Source organism: Cebus imitator, unplaced genomic scaffold (genome assembly GCF_001604975.1).
Source record: "Cebus imitator isolate Cc_AM_T3 unplaced genomic scaffold, Cebus_imitator-1.0 Scaffold85, whole genome shotgun sequence".
In the NCBI taxonomy this organism is placed as follows: domain Eukaryota; kingdom Metazoa; phylum Chordata; class Mammalia; order Primates; family Cebidae; genus Cebus; species Cebus imitator.
Window position 1 is genome coordinate 4829228 of NW_016107400.1, and position 17204 is coordinate 4846431.

The 17204-nt window shown below is 46.2% G+C and overlaps 1 protein-coding gene across 2 annotated transcripts in view; it reads left to right on the plus strand.

Moving 5' to 3' along the window:
- Positions 1-15017, plus strand: part of EEF2K (eukaryotic elongation factor 2 kinase) — an 86163-nt gene extending 71146 nt beyond the window's left edge. For both annotated transcript variants that reach the window (XM_017534368.2, XM_017534370.2), the window contains 3 exons: positions 1065-1189; positions 8297-8475; positions 12261-15017. In XM_017534368.2, coding sequence (XP_017389857.1) covers positions 1065-1189; positions 8297-8475; positions 12261-12370 — 414 coding nt within the window. In that variant the 3' untranslated portion in view covers positions 12371-15017. The remainder of the gene's footprint in view (positions 1-1064; positions 1190-8296; positions 8476-12260) is intronic.
- The last annotated feature ends 2187 nt before the right edge of the window (positions 15018-17204 follow it).

The window sequence follows — 17204 nt, forward strand, 5'->3', positions numbered from 1 at the left end:
AGTGGCATGATCTCAGCTCACTGCAACCTCTGCCTCCCAGGTTCAAGCAATTCTCCTGCCTCAGCCTCCCGAGTATCTGGGATTACAGATGTGCCCCACCATGTCCGGCTGATTTTTGTATTTTTAGTAGAGGCAGGGTTTCACCATGTTGACCAGGCTGGTCTCGAACTCCTGACCTCAGGTGATCTACCCACCTCAGCCTCCCAAAGTGCTGGGATTTGGGATTACAGGTGTGAGCCGCCAAATCCTGCGGTATGGGATTTCTTTTTGGATTGGTGAAAGTATTCTAAAATTGACTGGTGATGGTTGTATAGTTCTGTGAATTTACTAAAAACTACTGATGTGTAATTTTTTTTTTTTTTTTTTGAGACGGAGTCTGTCACCCAGGCTGGAGTGTAGTCTGGCCAGTCCACCCAACCCGGCCCTGATGTCGACTTCTGATGCAGGGCAGGCAGTCCCCAAATTGGAGCTTAGCCCAAGATGGTTTTTTGCTTCACCCCGGAAAGAATTCAAGGGTGAGCCAAAGGTAGACGAGAACAGCTTTACTGAAATGGCAGTGTTGTAGCTTAGGCAGTGGTACAGCTCCATGACTGCTTCTGTGGAGTCAGGCTGCCCCACAGGCACTGTGCTGAGATTAGCAGCTCAGGGCAGTTCTGCAGTCAGATTTATGCCTACTCTTAATTGCATGCATATTAAGAGGCGGTTTATGCAGAAATTTCTAGGGAAAGGGTAACTTCTAGGTTGTGGGGCCATAGCCGTGGAATCGGGCAGTAACTCTCAAGTGTTACCCGGACAAGACAATGGGAAACTGACCTGGCGCATTGGTGGGCGTGTCTTATGAAAAGCTGTTTCCCCACCCCCATCCCTGTGTTAGCTCGTCCTTGATTTGTTCCAGTGTCTGAGCCAAGCCTCCGGAGTCAAGTCCCTCCTCCTTCCTTCCTTCTATAGCCTCCCAGCCCAGAGCTCTCAAGCAACAGGGTGAAGATTGAGTAGCAAGATCTTGGCAGCCTTTGAGTGCCAGCCTCATTCACTTTTCTTTCCCCTTCTTTGGTTTGTATCAACAGGAGACGGAAGAGAACAAAACCAAAGGATTTGATTACTTACTGAAAGCTGCTGAAGCCGGCGACAGGCAGTCCATGATCCTAGTGGCACGAGCTTTTGACACTGGCCAGAACCTCAGCCCGGACAGGTACTGCAGCTGTCCCCCAGGAGGAGCTGGTGGGAACCTGGGTTGCAGGTGGGCGCTTGCCCTCAGTATCAACACAGACCTGGGTTCCAGTCTTGGTTCCCCCATGACCAGTCCAGCAACCACGGGCAAGTTATTTTACCTCCCTGGCCTCAGTTTCTTCATGTTGTAAACTGGGAATAATTATAGCACTTATTGCCTGGGGTTGTCCCATGAAGGGTAAATGAGATGATGCTTATAACCCACACAGTGGCCGGCACATAAAGCTCGCGGTATGGCCGGGTGTGGTGGCTGACGCCTGTAATCCCAGCACTTTGGGAGTCCAAGGCGGGCAGATCACTTGAAGTCAAGAGTTTGAGACCTGCCTGGCCAACATGGTGAAACTCCATCTCTACTAAAAATACAAAAACTAGGATGGGGCACGGTGGTTCACACCTGTAATCTCAGCACTTTGGGAGGCTTAGGTGGGTGGATCATGAGGTCAGGAGTTCGAGACCAACCTGGCCAACATGGTGAAACCCCGTCTCTACTAAAACTACAAAAAAAACTTAGCCGGGTGTGGTGGTGTATGCCTGTAATCCCAGCTACTCAGGAGGCCGAAGCAGGAGAATCACTTGAACCCAGGAGGCGGAGGTTGCAGTGAGTCGAGATCATGCTACTGCGCTCCAGCCTGGGCCACAGAGCAAGACTCCATCTCAAAAAAAAAAAAAAAAATTAGCCAGGTGTGATGGTGGGTGCCTATAAGACCAGCTGCCCAGGTACTTGGGAGGCTGAGGCAAGAGAATCACTTGTACCAAGGAAGCAAATGTTACAATTAGCTGAAATTGTGCTACCATACTCCAGCCTGAATGAAAGAGTGAGACTCCATCTCAAAAAAAAAAAAAAGGCATGTGATATGGGGCAGCCACTGTAGCCAATATAGGTAATGATCTGCCTGAGAAAAAAATCTGAAAGAATATGCAGCATCCAGGTCAGAATGGGTGTCCCTAGTTGTAAGGATTATGGGTGATTTTAATTGACTTTTCCTACTTACTATTTTAGAAACAGGATCTTACCAAAGCCTGGCCAACATGGTAAAACCCCGTCTTTACTAAAAATACCAAAATTAGCTGGGTGTGGTGGTGGGCACTTGTACTCCCAGCTACTTGGGAGGCTGAGGCAGGAGGATTGCTTGAACCCAGGAAGCGGAGGTTGCAGTGAACTGAAATCGAGCTACTGCATTCCAGCCTGGGCAACAAGAATGAAACTTGGTCTCAAAAAAAAAAAAAAGAAAAAAAGAAACAGGGCCTCGCGCTGTCACCCAGGCTGGAGGACAGTGGCACGATCATAGCTCACTGCAGCCTCTACCTCCTGAGCTCAAGCAGTCATCCCGCCTCAGCCTCCTGAGCAGCTGGGACTATAGGCATGTACCATCACATCCAGCTAAATTTTTGATTTTTTTTGTAGAGAATGAGGGTCTCACTATATTGTCCAGACTGGATCTCCTGGGCTCATTGAGCAACCTTCCCTCCTCAGCCTCCCAATGGGATTACAGGTGTGAGTCACCATGCCTGACTAGGGCAGGTATTTTGGCTCCATTTTATGGGTGACTAAACTAGTTCTGAGATGTGAAGGGGCTTGCTTATGGAGCAAATGGCAGAGCCAGCTTATGTCTTCTCACCCCTCCTCCGATGTACTGTCTACTGGCATGGAGGAGAGGTAAACAAAAAGACTGACATGATTGTATTAGGTCAAATGTCAGTGTATACATATGGTGCCCATTGAGTGCAGTGGGGAAGTGCATCATGCGTGGGGCAGGGCCTAGAGCTGGGCACTGAGTATTTGCATCTGCGCTTTCTCTTCCTGGCCTTTGTCTACCTTTTACGTCTATTTGACGTGATAGGATTTTATTGATTTGTAAAAATTCTTTACATATTAAGACTGTTAACCCTTTGGTATACTTTTCTCTTTATTTTTTTATTTAATAATAATATTATTATTACTATTATTATTTAAATGGAGTCTCACTCTGTCGTGCAGGCTTGAGTGCAGTGGTTCAATCTTGGCTCACTGCAACCTCCACCTCCTGGGTTCAAGTGATTCTCCTGCCTCAGCCTCCCAAGTAAGTGGGATTACAGGTGCCCGCCACTGCACCCAGCTAATTTTTATTTTTTAAATAGAGATAGGATTTCACCATGTTGGCCAGGCTGGTCTTGAACTCCTGACCTCAGGCAATCTACCTGCCTGAGCCTCCCAAAGTGCTGAGATTACAGGTGTGAGCCACCACGCCTGGCCGTTTTATTTTATTTTTGAGACAGAGCCTTGCTCTGTCTCCTAGGCCGGATTGCAGTGGCACAATCTCAGCTCACTGCAGTCTCTGCCTCCCGGCTTCAAATGATTCTTCTGCCACAGTCTCCCCAGTAGCTGGGACTGCAGATGTGCACCACCACACCTGGCTAATTTTTGTATTTTTAATAGAGACAGGGTTTCACCATGTTGGCCAGGCTGGCCTCGAGCTCCTGACCTCAGTTGATCCCACCCGCCTCGGCCGCCCAAAGTGCTGCGATTACAGATGTGAGTCACAGTGCCTGGCCTATTTTTTATCCATGTATTTATTTTTGCGTGACAGGGTCTCTCTGTCACCCAGGCTGGAGTACAGTGATGTAATCATAGCTAACTGTAGCTTTGACCTGGGCTCAAGTGATCCTCCTGCTTCAGCCTCTTGAGTAGCTGGGACCATAGGCATGTGCCACTATACTCGGCTAAATTTCATAATTTTTTTGTAGAGACAAAGGTTTGCTATGATGCCCAGGCTGGTCTCAAACTCCTGGCCTCAAGCAGTCCTCCTACCTCAGCCTCCCAAAGTGCTGGTACTACAAGTGTGAGCCACTGCACCTGGCCACGATTCTCTTCAAAAGACTTTTTTCAGATATGTCTACCATAGATAGAAGGAGGGCACAGATGCCGCACAATGACCAGTATTTGCTGGGTTTGGGGACACATTGGTTTTTAATATTTATTTAGTAAAATCTACCAAAAATATTTATTGCTACTGCGCTAGTCATTTCCTTATTTTCTTCGTTATTCAAAGCAGTTCCAACCCCTCCCATGCAAAGAACATTGATTAAGGGCTACCTCTGGGTAAGGCAGTGCTCTGCGTAGGCCCAAAGTTGCATTTAAGGGATACAGGCACCAGAAGTTACCATCCATTTCTAGGCGGAACTAGAAATGCCAGGGCAGGATGGGTGCCCTTGCCAATGGGATAGCATCAGGCTGGGGTGGACAAGGCTCAGTGATTAGATCTTTCACATTTAACTTTTTCAGGTCAATTTTGCTTTGACCTTTAAGACCAGGGAGGTTCAGAGCAGAAAGGAGAGAAATAATCTAGTCTAGTGTGTTCTGGTCAGTGTTAAAACCCAAGTTTGGGCCTGGCGCAGTGGCTCACGCCTGTAATCCCAGCACTTTGGGAGGGAGGCCAAAGTGGGTGGATCACCTGAGGTCAGGAGTTCAAGACCAGCCTGACCAACATTCTGAAACCCTGTCTCTACTAAAAATACAAAATCAGCCAGGTGTGGTGACAGGCACCTATGATCTCAGCTACTTAGGAGGTTGAAGAAGGAGAATTACTTAAACCCAAGAGGCAGAGGTTGCAGTGAGCTGAGATCGCACCATTGCACTCCAGCCTGGGCAACAAGAGCAAAACTCCGTCTCAAAAAACAAGCAAACAAACAAAAAAAACAAGTTTGTTGAGCATGTCACCAGTAATTTTCAAATGGTCCATTTTTTAAATTTAACTTTTATTTATTTATCTATTTATTTAGTTGAGACACGGTCTTGCTTTGTCACCCAGGCTAGAGTGCAGTGGTATAATCATAGCTCACTGCAGTCTCAACTTCTCAGGCTTAAGCGATCTTCCTGCCTCAGCCGCTGGAGTAGCTGGGACCACAGGCATGCACCATCGTACCCAATGAACTTGTATTTTTTGTAGAACTAGGGTTTCACCATGTTGCCCAGGTTGGTTTCAAACTCCTGAGCTCAAGAGATCCTCCCAACTAGGCCTCCCAAAGTGCTGGGATCACAGGCATGAGCCACTGTACCTACTGTACCTGGCCATTTTTTAATAAGATAAAGTCAAGGTAATCTCCTGAGCACCATCCCAGCCAGCCACTTGTTTACATTTCTTCATTCACTGGACATTTATTGAGCCTGTGCTGTTTGCCAGACCAGCAAACAAATACAGCAAAACAGACAAGGGGCTCCTGCCTTCATAGGGCCTATGTTCTAGTCAGGGGACACCATGCTAAACAAGTGAATAAGGAGAATTAAAGATTTTAGTAGTTGTTGTAAGAAACAGTGCTTGGGGACAGAATCTCCAAAGAGGTGATAGGTGAGCTGAGACTGAAGGGGTGGTGAGTATCTTGGTCTGTTCTGTGCTGGTAACAAAATACCTGAGGCTGAGGAATTTATCATGAACGTAAATTTGTTGGTTCTTAGTTCTGGAGGCTGGGAAGTCTAATATCAATCTGCCAGCATCTGGCAAGGGCCTTCTTGCCGTGTCATCACGTGACAGAAGGGAAGGAAAGAGAAGGGAGTGCAGGCTAAGTGCAGTAGCTATGCCTGTAATCCCAGCACTTTTGAAGTCTGAGGCAGGAAAATCACTTGAGTCTAGGAGTTCAAAACCAACTTGGGCAACCTAGTAATACTGTGTCTCTATAAAAAAAAAATTTTTTTTTTTAATTAGCCGGGCATGGTGACATGCCCCTGTCATCCCAGCTGTTCAGGAGGTTAAAATGGGAGGATTCCTTGAGCCCAGGACTTTGAGGCTGCAGTGAGCTATGATTGTGCCACTGCACCCATGCCTGGGCAACAGAGTGAAACTATATCTCAAAAAAAGAAAAAGAAAAAAGAGAGAGCACCTGCCGGGCGCGGTGGCTCACGCCTGTAATCCCAGCACTTTGGGAGGCCGAAGCGGGTGGATCACGCGGTCAAGAGGTTGAGACCATCCTGGTCAACATGGTGAAACCCCATCTCTACTGAAAATACAAAACATTAGCTGGGCATGGTGGCGCGTGCCTGTAATCCCAGCTACTGAGGAGGTTGAGGCAGGAGAATTGCCTGAACCCAGGAGGCGGAGGTTGCGGTGAGCCGAGATCGCGCCATTGCACTCCAGCCTGGGTAACAAGAGTGAAACTCCGTTTCAAAAAAAAAAAAGAGAGAAAGCAAGGGGGCCAAACTCACCCTTTTATAACACATCCACCCCTCATAATGGCAGAAATCCATTCATGAGGGGAGAACTGTCAAAGCCCAATTACCTCTCAAAGGTCCCACCTCCTAATACCGTCACAATGGCAAGCAAATTTCAACATGTGTTTTGGAGGGGACACATGTTCCAACCAGAGCAAGGAGCCAGGTGCAGAAAGAGTTGGAGGAAGAATCTTCCGAGGCGAGGGAACAGCAGGTGCAAAGGCCACAGAGCAGGCAGGAGTGGGCGTGTTTGGGGAATGGACAGCAGCCCAGCAAGCCTGGTGCAAAGGGAGATGAATAGGAGGCAGTCCTGGAAGGCAGAGCCTGTCAGACAGGGCCTCAGAGAGCACCGTGGCAGCAAGGCAGGGACAGCAAGTCATCAGACCTTTTGCTCCTAGAATGTTTCGTGAGACCCACAGCCCCTCTTATCTGTGTCACTGTATTTGCTCTTTCCTGATACACTATAAATAGTTACTCCCATGGATTACACCCACAGAAAAAGGCCCCTCTGCCCTGTTTGCTGTGTATTCTGTGGTGCGTGGGTTTGGCTGGAACCTGTGTGTGCCCTGGCTGGTTTGGCCCCACACGAGCTGCAGTAGGAAGAGTTGAGGGTTGAGGGGCAGAGCTGGAAGAGGAGACGCAGCTATTCTGGGGTGAACTCGGCATTATGCTGGAGGCAAATCACAGCTGGCTGGCACAGCAGAGCATACAGTGGGGCCAAATGATCGCCATTAGTGCAGATCGCTCTGGAGGCCTCTGCAGAAGACCCTACCCCCAGTCTACTTCTACAAGTCAGAGGGCAGCTTAGCTTGGACACTCAGATATTGCTAATGCTAGCTCATGGCTGCCTCTTTCCAACCAAAAAAATGGGCTCCTTCCTCAAGGGGGTGTCCCAGCTAAGCTTCCCTTCACTTTTATCTATTGGAAAATTGTTGTAATATACTGATTTTATTAAGGAAAGCAACTTGACTGTTTTTTTTTTTAAAACACCGGGTCATACTCTATTGCCCAACCTGGAGTGGAGTGGCATGATCATAGCTCACTGTAGCCTCTAACTCCTGGGCTCAAGCTATCCTCCCACCTTAGCCTCCCAAGTAGCTGGGACTACAAGCATGCATCACCACACTCAGCTAATTTTTTTCTTTTTTGTATTTTTTAAATTTTTGAGGGTATATAGTAAGTGTACATATGGGTTACATGAGTTTTGATATGGTCATGGAGTGGGTAGTAATAGCATCAGGGTAAATGGGGTATCCATCACGTTAAGCATTTATTCATTGTGTTATAAACAATCCAATTATACTTAGTTCTTTTTAAATCTACAATTACATTATTTTTGACTATAGTCACTGTTTAAATTTTTTGTAGAGACAGGGTCTCTATATGTTGCCCAGGCTGGTCAACTGCTCTCTTAATATTGGCCAAGCACAGTGGTTTGCACCTGTAATCCCAGCATTTTGGGAGGCTGAGGCAGGCAGATGACTTGAGGTTAGGAGTTCAAGACCAGCCTGGCCAACATGGTGAAACCCCGTCTTTACTAAAAATACAAAAAGCTAGCCAGGCGTGATGGCATGCACCTGTAGTCCCAGCTACTCGGGAGGCTGAGGCAGGAGAATCATTTGAACTTGAGAGACCAAGATTGCACTACTACACTCCAGCCTGGGCAACAGAGCAAGACTGCATCTCAAAAATGAATGAATGAATGAATGAATATTACAATATGAAGGTGCCTCATAGATGTATTGGCCTTGGGCAAAATAGGTCATGAACCATAGATGGTGGCCCTGCTGGGATCTCTGACTTGCCCTTCCTGCTGGAAGGCCCTCCTCCCTCCATCCCGTTGCCATGGTAACCTCCCCTTTCTTTCCCTCTGTATCTCCTGGCAAGGTGCCAAGACTGGCTGGAGGCCCTGCACTGGTACAACACTGCGTTGGAAATGACGGACTGTGATGAGGGCGGTGAGTACGATGGAATGCAAGACGAGCCCCGGTACACGCTGCTGGCCAGGGAGGCTGAGATGCTGTTCATGGGAGGCTACGGGCTGAAGAAGAACCCGCAGAGATCAGGTAGGGCCCAGCAGACCTGCCCCTGGGGTGTGACAGGGCTGGGCAGGGAGGGACATAATTTCCATTCCACTGGGAGTTATGACAAGACGACAGGCTGAATCTCCTCCTCCAGGGAGGGGACTTTATGGAGCTAGTATGAAGATGAACACTGTCATTTTAGTGGTTATATAGTAGGCCTTTGGGGGGGTTTTTTGCAATTTTAAAAATTGAGTTGAGATTTTCATAACAAAATTCACCATCTTAAAAGTATATAGTTTAGTGGCATGGGGGTTCCTTTAGTTTCACTCTTTTTTTTTTTTTTTTTTTGAGACAGAGTCTCACTCTGTCACCTAGGCTGGAATGCAATGGCACAATCTCTGCTCACTGCAGCCTCCACCTCCTGGGTTCCAGCGTTTCTCCTGCCTCAGCTTCCTGAGTAGCTGGGATCACCCGTGCATGCCACCACACCCAGCTAATTTTTGTATTTTGAGTAGAGACGGGGTTTCGCCATGTTGGCCAGGCTGGTCTTAAACTCCTGACCTCAAGTGATGTGCCCACCTTAGCCTACCAAAGTCCTGGATTACAGGCGTAAGCCACCATGCCTGGCCCAGAGTTTCACTCTTGTGGCCCAGGCTGGAGTGCAGTGGGCCATCTCGGCTCACTGCAACCTCTGCCTCCCAGGTTCAAACAATTCTCCTGCCTCAGCCTCCCGAGTAGTTGGGACTACAGGCACACTTCCGGCTAATTTTTCTGTTTTTAGTAGAGATAGAGTTTAACCATGTTGGCCAGGCTGGTCTTGAACTCCTAACCTCAGGTGATCCACCTGCCTCAGTCTCCCAAAGTGCTGGGATTATTGGTGTAAGCCACCATGCCCCTTTCCTTTTCTTCTTTTTCTTTTTTCTTTGAGATAGATTCTTGCTGTGTCATTCAGGCTGGAGTGCAGTGGCACAGTCATAGCTCACTGCAGCCTGGAACTCCTGTGCTCAAGCAATCCTCCTGCCTCGGCCTCCCAAGCAGCTGGGACTACAGGCACTTGCCATCATGCCCAGCTAATTTTTAAGTTTTTTGTAGTGACAGAGTCTTGCTATGTTGCCCGGGCTGGTCTTGAACTTCTAGCCTCAAGCAATCCTCCTGCCTTGGCTTCCCAAAGTCTTTGGATTACAGACGTGAGCCACTGCATCTGGTCCCAGTAGTTTTTAGTATAGTCATAGTGTTGTGCAATCATCACCACTATGTAATTCCAGAACATTCCCATCACCCCGAAAAAGAAATCCCGTACCAGTTAGCAGCCCTCCCCCAATCCTAGCAACCACCAAACTTTTTGTCCCTATAGATTTGCCTGTTGTGGAGATTTTACATAACTGGGATTATGCAATTTATGGCTTTTTGTGTCTACTTCTTTCATTTAGCATAATGTTTTCAAGATTCATCTGTGTTGAAGCATGTATCAGTACTTCATTCCTTTTTATTACATAATATTCTATTGGGTGGATATACAACCTTTGTTTATCCATTCATCAGTTGATAGACAAGTTATATATGTATTTTTTTCTGTTATATAATGTATTAGTCTTCTTGAGCTGCCAAAACAAAATCCTATAATCTGGGTGGTTTAAACTATAAAAATTTTTGGGCACAGTGACTCATGCCTGTAATCCCAGCTAGGAGGCCAAGATCGGAGGATCACTTGAGTCTAGGAGTTTAAGACCAGCCTGGGCAACATAGGGAGACCTCATCTCTACAAAAAACAAAATTTTTTAAATTAACTGGGTGTGGTGGCACACACAGTGAGCCATGTTCATATCACCACACTTCAGCCTGGTCAACAGAGTGAGACCCTGTCTCAAAAAACAAACAAAAAAAATCATTTCTCACATTTCTGGAGGCTGGGAATTTCAAGATCAAGGTGCTGGCCAGTTTGGTTTCTGGCTTGTGGACAACAGCTCTCTCACTCTATCCTCACATAACCTGTCTCCTGGATGCAAGTGGGGAGAGAGCTAGAGAGCTCTGCTGTTTCTTCTGCTTCCTAAAAGGGCACTGGCCCTGTGTGATTAGGGCCCCACCCTTATGACCTCATTTAGCCTTTATCACCTCCTCATAGGCTGCTAGAGTATGAATGTCTCCTCCAAAACTCATATTGAAATGTAATCACTATTGTGAAGGTGTTAAGAAGTGGGACTGCTAAGAGGTGATTCATGTTGTTATCATGCCAGTGGGTCAGTCATCACAAGAGTGACTTCGTTATAAAAGCAAAATTGGCCCCCTCTAGCTTGCTTGCTCTCTACCTCTTTTGCTCTTCCGCCTTCTGGCATGGAATGATGCAGCACCATGGCCATTGCCAGATACTGCTGCTATGCTCTTGGACTTCCCAGGCTCTAGAACTGTGAGCCAAATAAATTACTTTTCATTATAAATTATCTAGTCTATGAAATTCTGTCACAGCAACATAAAATGGACTAAGACACAGACCATATGTCTCCAAATGCAGTGCAGTTACATTGTGAGGAGTTCAACATAGGAATTTGTGGATGGGGAGCCTAGCAGAGATGCAGCGTATAACATATAATAAACAGGCTAAGTTCCTAATTTCACAGGTATAGGATGAGGCTAAGTTTTAAAAGTTTTTAAGTCATAATAAAAAATTAACAAAGAATATTGCAAATCTAGGCTGGGCACAGTGGCTCATGCCTGTAATCCCAGCACTTTGGAGGGCCAAGGTAGGCAGATCACTTGAGTTCAGGAGTTTGAGACAAGCCTGGCCAACATGGTAAAACCCCGTATCTACTAAATATGCAAAAATTAGTCAGGCATGGTGGCAGGTGCCTGTAATCTCAGCTACTCAGGAGGCTGAGGCAGGAGAATTACTTGAACCCCAGAGGCAGTGGTGCCACTGCAACAGAGTGGTGCCTGGGCAACAGAGTGAGACTCCATCTGAAAGAGAGAGAGAGGTGGGGGGAGGGAGGGAGGGAAAGAAAAGAAAGAGCTGCAAATCTATAATCCCTTTTTTTTTTTTGGAGACAGAGTTTCACTCTTGTTGCCCAGGCTGGAGTGCAATGGTGTGATCTCAGCTCACTGCAACCTCCACCTCCCAAGTTCAAGCAATTCTCCTGCCTCAGCTTCCCAAGTAGCTGGGATTACAGGCGCCTGCCACCATGCCCAGCTAATTTTTTGTATTTTAGTAGAGAAGGGTTTTCACCATGTTGGCCAGGCTGGTCTCAAACTCCTTACCTCAGGTGATCCACCTGCCTCGGTCTCCCAAAGTGTTGGATTGCAAGCATGTGCCACCACACCCTGCCAATCTGTAATCTTGTATTTGAAATTTCAAAATCCAAAAAGCTCCAAAAACTTGAAGTATATTTGTATGTATTGCACAAATTCACTGGGTGGTAAAACCTGACCTAGCTGACATGAAGCTGTTTATAGTCTTTATTTCTTCCACTTTTGTACATCCGCAATTAGTTCTGCAAAAGTTCTCAGCCTGATTCTCATTGGCTCAAATTGAGTCATCCACATACCCCAAACAGTAGTTATTGTTTAGATGGCTTACTTTGATTGGCCATGACTAAGTCTGGACCAATCTCTATGGCTTGGTGGGGGATGGGGGGAGTGCCGTGATTGGCCAGATTTGATCACAGGGCCCACCCTTAGAGCCCCACCCAGAAAACCTGGAGGGAGCATGCCCAAGGAGTAATCTGAGTTCCTATGGACACTTCAGGGTGCTCTTCTGGGAAGGGTGATGGGGACACTGGGCTGGCAAAAACAACAGGTGGTTCACGTCTTTGTGCCCCCGCTTTGCTGTGTTTCAGGAGACTTGTATACCCAGGCAGCAGAAGCAGCGATGGAAGCCATGAAGGGCCGGCTGGCCAACCAGTACTACCAAAAGGCCGAAGAGGCATGGGCCCAGATGGAGGAATAACCAGGAGAATCACTGCCGGCTAGTCCCAAGCAAAAGGGCTAGGAGGAAAAGAAAAAAGAAAAAAAAGAAAAGCACTTATTTAGTTTGGGGAGGGGAAGCATTTTTAGTGTGTTGTAAATCAAATTTTGTATTTCGTTTTTTGACTCTTGAAAATGTCTTTGCTACTTGGCTGCTACCAGCAGAGACTCTCTAGCTGTCTCTCAGGGCAGTACTTTGGGGAAGTGGGACTTGAAAAGGCAGCCTAATGAACCAACATACCGTTATGGGGTTCTTTTTTTTTTTTTTTTTTTTTTTTGAGAGGGAGGCTCCCTCTGTCACCCAAGCTGGAGTGCAATGGCGCGATCTCAGCTCACTGCAACCTCCGCCTCCCAGGTTCCAGTGATTCTCCTGCCTCAGCCTCCCAAGTAGCTGGGATTACAGGCACCTGCCACCATGCCCAGCTAATTTTTTGTAGTTTTTTAGTAGAGAAGGGGTTTCACCATGTTGGCCAGGCTGGTCTCAAACTCCTGACCTCAGGTGGTTCACCCACCTCAGCCTCCCAAAGTGCTGGGATTACAGGTGTGAACCACCATGCCTGCCCATTTTGTGGTTCCATTTTCATTTTTATTTCTTTCTTTTTTTTTTTTGTCGCAAGATATAAGAAAGTGCTTTTTGCCCTGAATGGACAATATTAGTGTTCTGCTCACTAGTCTTTTCAGGGTAGACTGAAATCTCAGGCCCACAGAGCCCTGTGTTTTGCGCATCGGGATGAGAAATGAAGCACTTCACCTTGGCTTTCCTGAGTCACGGGGTATGTATTGCCGTGACTCAGTGCAAATCATGCTTTCTCAGAGCATTTAGAGGCATGCAGGGCATTTTTTCAGTGGGTGTGAAAATTGCACAACACCCAGGCTCCCTGGTACCATGGGGAAGGGCCTGCATATTTACTGTTTTCTAAACTTTTAGTTTGATTTCCTTCCATAATGCTACTGATTTTCTGGCATACAGCTGAATTCCGTTTTTTAAGCATGTTTTCTACGGTGGGCTTTACAAAGCAGGTTTGAACTTTGTATGCACACATTTACTACCTCTAACTCATACATCAGCTAGTGTGGAAGAGGGTAAACCTCAGAGCTTTTTACACATAAGGACGGCGGCTTGGAATGTCGGACCCTTTCCTCCGAGCAGACTCGCACTCTGCATCTCCGTGGCAGCTTCTACAACGTGACTGCAGTGTCTTTTGTGCAGTATTCCTGGATGTTTTCTTCGAGTCTGGATGTTCTTACATCAGATCTGCTCCCCAGCCCTGGTCCTTGCCATTTTCCGCTTGAAGCTGGTCTGATTTTCTTGTAATTTGCAGCAGGACGCTTTCAGCAGCAGTCCATTGGGATTTTGTCTAAGCTGTTGAGGATAAGAGGGCAAGAACTGTAAACAGTCATTAATTTCAGTAGTCTCCCCAGGGCCAGACAATGGTGATCGTTATTTAATGAGCTTTTCCTTTAAATGGAATTCACTTCTCATATTAGTATGATTTCATTTGGTGTTTCAAATAGCAAAGATGCTGAGTGCAGTGGCTCCCGCCTGTAATTCCAGCACTTTGAGGGGGATGAGGTGGGAAGGAGGTGGGAAGATCCCTTGAGCTCAGGAGTTCAAGACCAGCTTGGGTAAACATGGTGAGACCCTGTCTCTACCCAAAAAAAAGGACAAACTGCTTTGATCAACCCTAAATGCTAAAGCAGCCTCTTTGTCTTTGTTTAAAAGTCAAAACATAAAAAAGCAGAGTATAACATACAAACCATTCTTTACTGTTCATTAAAACGAGTCCTTCAACACCTTAGTGGGGTTTGTTGTTGTTAGCAGAGAGATTCTTTTATTATTTTATATTTTCAAAATAGAGACCGGGTCTTGCTGTGTTGCCCAGGCTGGTCTTGAACTCCTGGGCTCAAGTGATCCTCCTGCCCCAGCTTCCCAAAGTGCTGGGATTAGGTGGGAGCCACTGTGCCCAGCCTACACTTTAGTGTTGACTGCTTTGGAGGCATGAATTCATGCACACGTTAGTTCCAAAGTTCAGTGCATACTCTTAAATGAACAACCAAGCAGGTAAAATTACCCTTGAAAAAAATCCCTTAGATGACCCATAAATGACAGTGACTTTTTTAATATGGACTTATCATAGCCAATTTTCCTGTAGAACTTGGAACTGATCACCATTTGTCATCTATACCAGATCAGTAGTTGGCTTGTGTTACATTTTGTGTGTGTGAGAGAGTGTGTGTGTGTGTTTTAAACCAGTACATACAGTTAAATTGTATATGTTAAATGTAAGAAGTAACTTTACGGTGATTTATCTCTTCACAGTAATCAAGCTTCATGTAATTCATGCTTTTTTAATTCAGCCAGCCCCCCAGCCTCTCAAATTGTATTATGTAAATAATTTGAGTTCCCTGATCACTCGTTTAATTTCTTAGTTGTATGTCATCTCTTCTTTAGCAGAGATTGGCAAACTTTTTTGTAAAGGGGTAAAAGTGAAGATTTTAGGCTCTGCAGGCCATATGGCCTCTGCTGCAAATGCTCAACCCTGCTGTTGTAGTGTAAAAGCTGCCACAGACACTACATGAACATGAATGAGTGTGGCTGGTGTTCCAATAAAACTTTATTTACAAAAACAGTTGCCCTCTTGGGCTGTAGTTTGCCAACCCCTGCTCTAACCCTTGACTGACAGCTACTTTATTAAGCTTGAGGGCAGGAGCTATCTCAATTTTGTGCCCCCCAGGGCTCAAAAATACAGTGCTTTGGCATAGAGTAGGCACTCAACAATTGTGTGAACGGATGTAGGGCCACCCCAAATCAATGCAGTCACCCTTTGAGGCTTTGGTTTCTCCAAACAATTAACGATTCATTGTCTGGATTGGCTGGAGCCTTCACCCCTGCAGTTCTACTCCCCACCCACCCACGTGACCTTAATGTCAGTTGGCTGGTCTGTTGCTCTTCCGGAGGCAGAGATGGCCTGGATACAGAGTTAAGCAAATACTTCTTTAAGGGCCCTTAAGAGTGAAAAAGTGACTTGCAAGAAGTTGAGATCCTTCTGAGCTAGAAGAAGAACTTATTCCACCTTCAAAACCTACTTTGGGCAGGGCGCGGTGCCTCACACCTGTAATCCCAGCACTTTAGGAGGCTGAGGTGGACGGATTACCTGAAGTCAGGAGTTTGAGACCATCCTGGGCAACATGGTGAAAAACCGTTTCTGCTAAAAAGAAAGCCGGGTGTGGTGCACACCCGTTGTCCCAGCTACTCAGGAGGCTGAAATAGGAGAATCACTTAAACCCAGGAGGCAGAGGTTGCAGTGAGCCAAGATTGCACCACGGCATTCCAGCCTGGGTGACAGACTCTGTCTAAAAAAAAAAAAAAAGAAAAAAAGAAACAAAACCTAATGTTGTGCCTTTTGAAGATAGTTAGGACATCTTCTTTTTCCACAAATGCTGGACATGACAAAAAACAAACCTCAAACCCAGGACATTCCAGACCAACTGGGAAGATATCAGAGACCATTTTCAAGTGCAAGAAGCAGGTAAAACTCCAGGAAGTTGGCAGAGCCAGGATTATCCAGTACCTTCATTTCACAAATGGAGAAACCAAGGTTCTGCCAGTTAGATTTTTTTTTTTTTTTTTCCCCACCATGTCACTGCTAGCAAAGCACTAAGCTGGAGCTGGGATTTAAGAGCTGCTGCTATTTAGAGGAACTTGGGAATAAAATTTAAAGTCAAACTGGAGTTTAATGACTCTTTCAGTTTTGCTATAGGTAAGAAAAAAAAATGAATGGACAGATGGCTTTATGGGTAAGAAAGAAGAGAAAAAAACTCCCAAACCCCAGTCTTCTTGACCAAAAGCACTGTGGGAATTTATCAAATGCAACCTTGACCTCCAAGCCAAGTAAACTGTCTTGTTGCTATTTTAGTGGCTTTTTTTTTTTTTTAAGACACAAGGTCTCACTTTGCTACCTAGTCTGGGCCGTGGCACGATCATAGCTCATTGTAGGCTCAGCCTCCTGGGCTCCAGTGATCCTCCTGCCTCAGCCTCTCAAGTAGTTAAAACTACAGGTGTGCACCATCATGCCTGGCTAATTTTTATTTATTTGTTTATTTTTTTGAGACAGAATCTCGCCGTGTCACCCAGGCTGGAGTGCAATGCTCACTGTAACCTCTGCCTCCCAGGTTCAAGCAATTCTCCCTGCCTCAGCCTCCTGAGTAGCTGGGACTACAGGCGCCTGACACCACTCCCTGCTAATTTTTGTATTTTTAGTAGAGACGGGGGTTTCATTATATTAGCCAGGCAGGTCTCGAACTCCTGACCTCAGGTGATCTGCCCACCTCGGCCTCCCAAAGTGCTGGGATTACAGATGTGAGCCACAGTGCCTGGCCATGCCTGGCTAATTTTTTAAAATTATTTTTTGGAGAGACGGGATCTATGTTGCCCAGGCTGGTCTTGAACTCCTTGGCCTCAAGTGATTCTCCCACCTCAGCCTCCAAAAGTGTAGGGATTACAGGTGCGAGCCATCACTCCTGGTCCTGTTTTCATGGCTTTATTTCCTTTCTTCCCAGCACATTTGTCTGCAGTACTAGACATGTTTTACAAATCAGCAAATGTTTACACAAGTATTTGCAGCTTGTTTTGGAGGGAAAGGAGACAAAATATGCATATTCTCTGCGTGGATTTGTGCCTCAATTGTATTTCTAGTCCCAAAGGTAACCCTTTAGCCTACTCAAGGTGGGGCTCAGAGAAGTGGCCTCCCAGAAGTATTTTGGGATATGTACTAAGTTCCATTTTCTCTTTACAAATAAAGTGTTTTTTCTCTTTC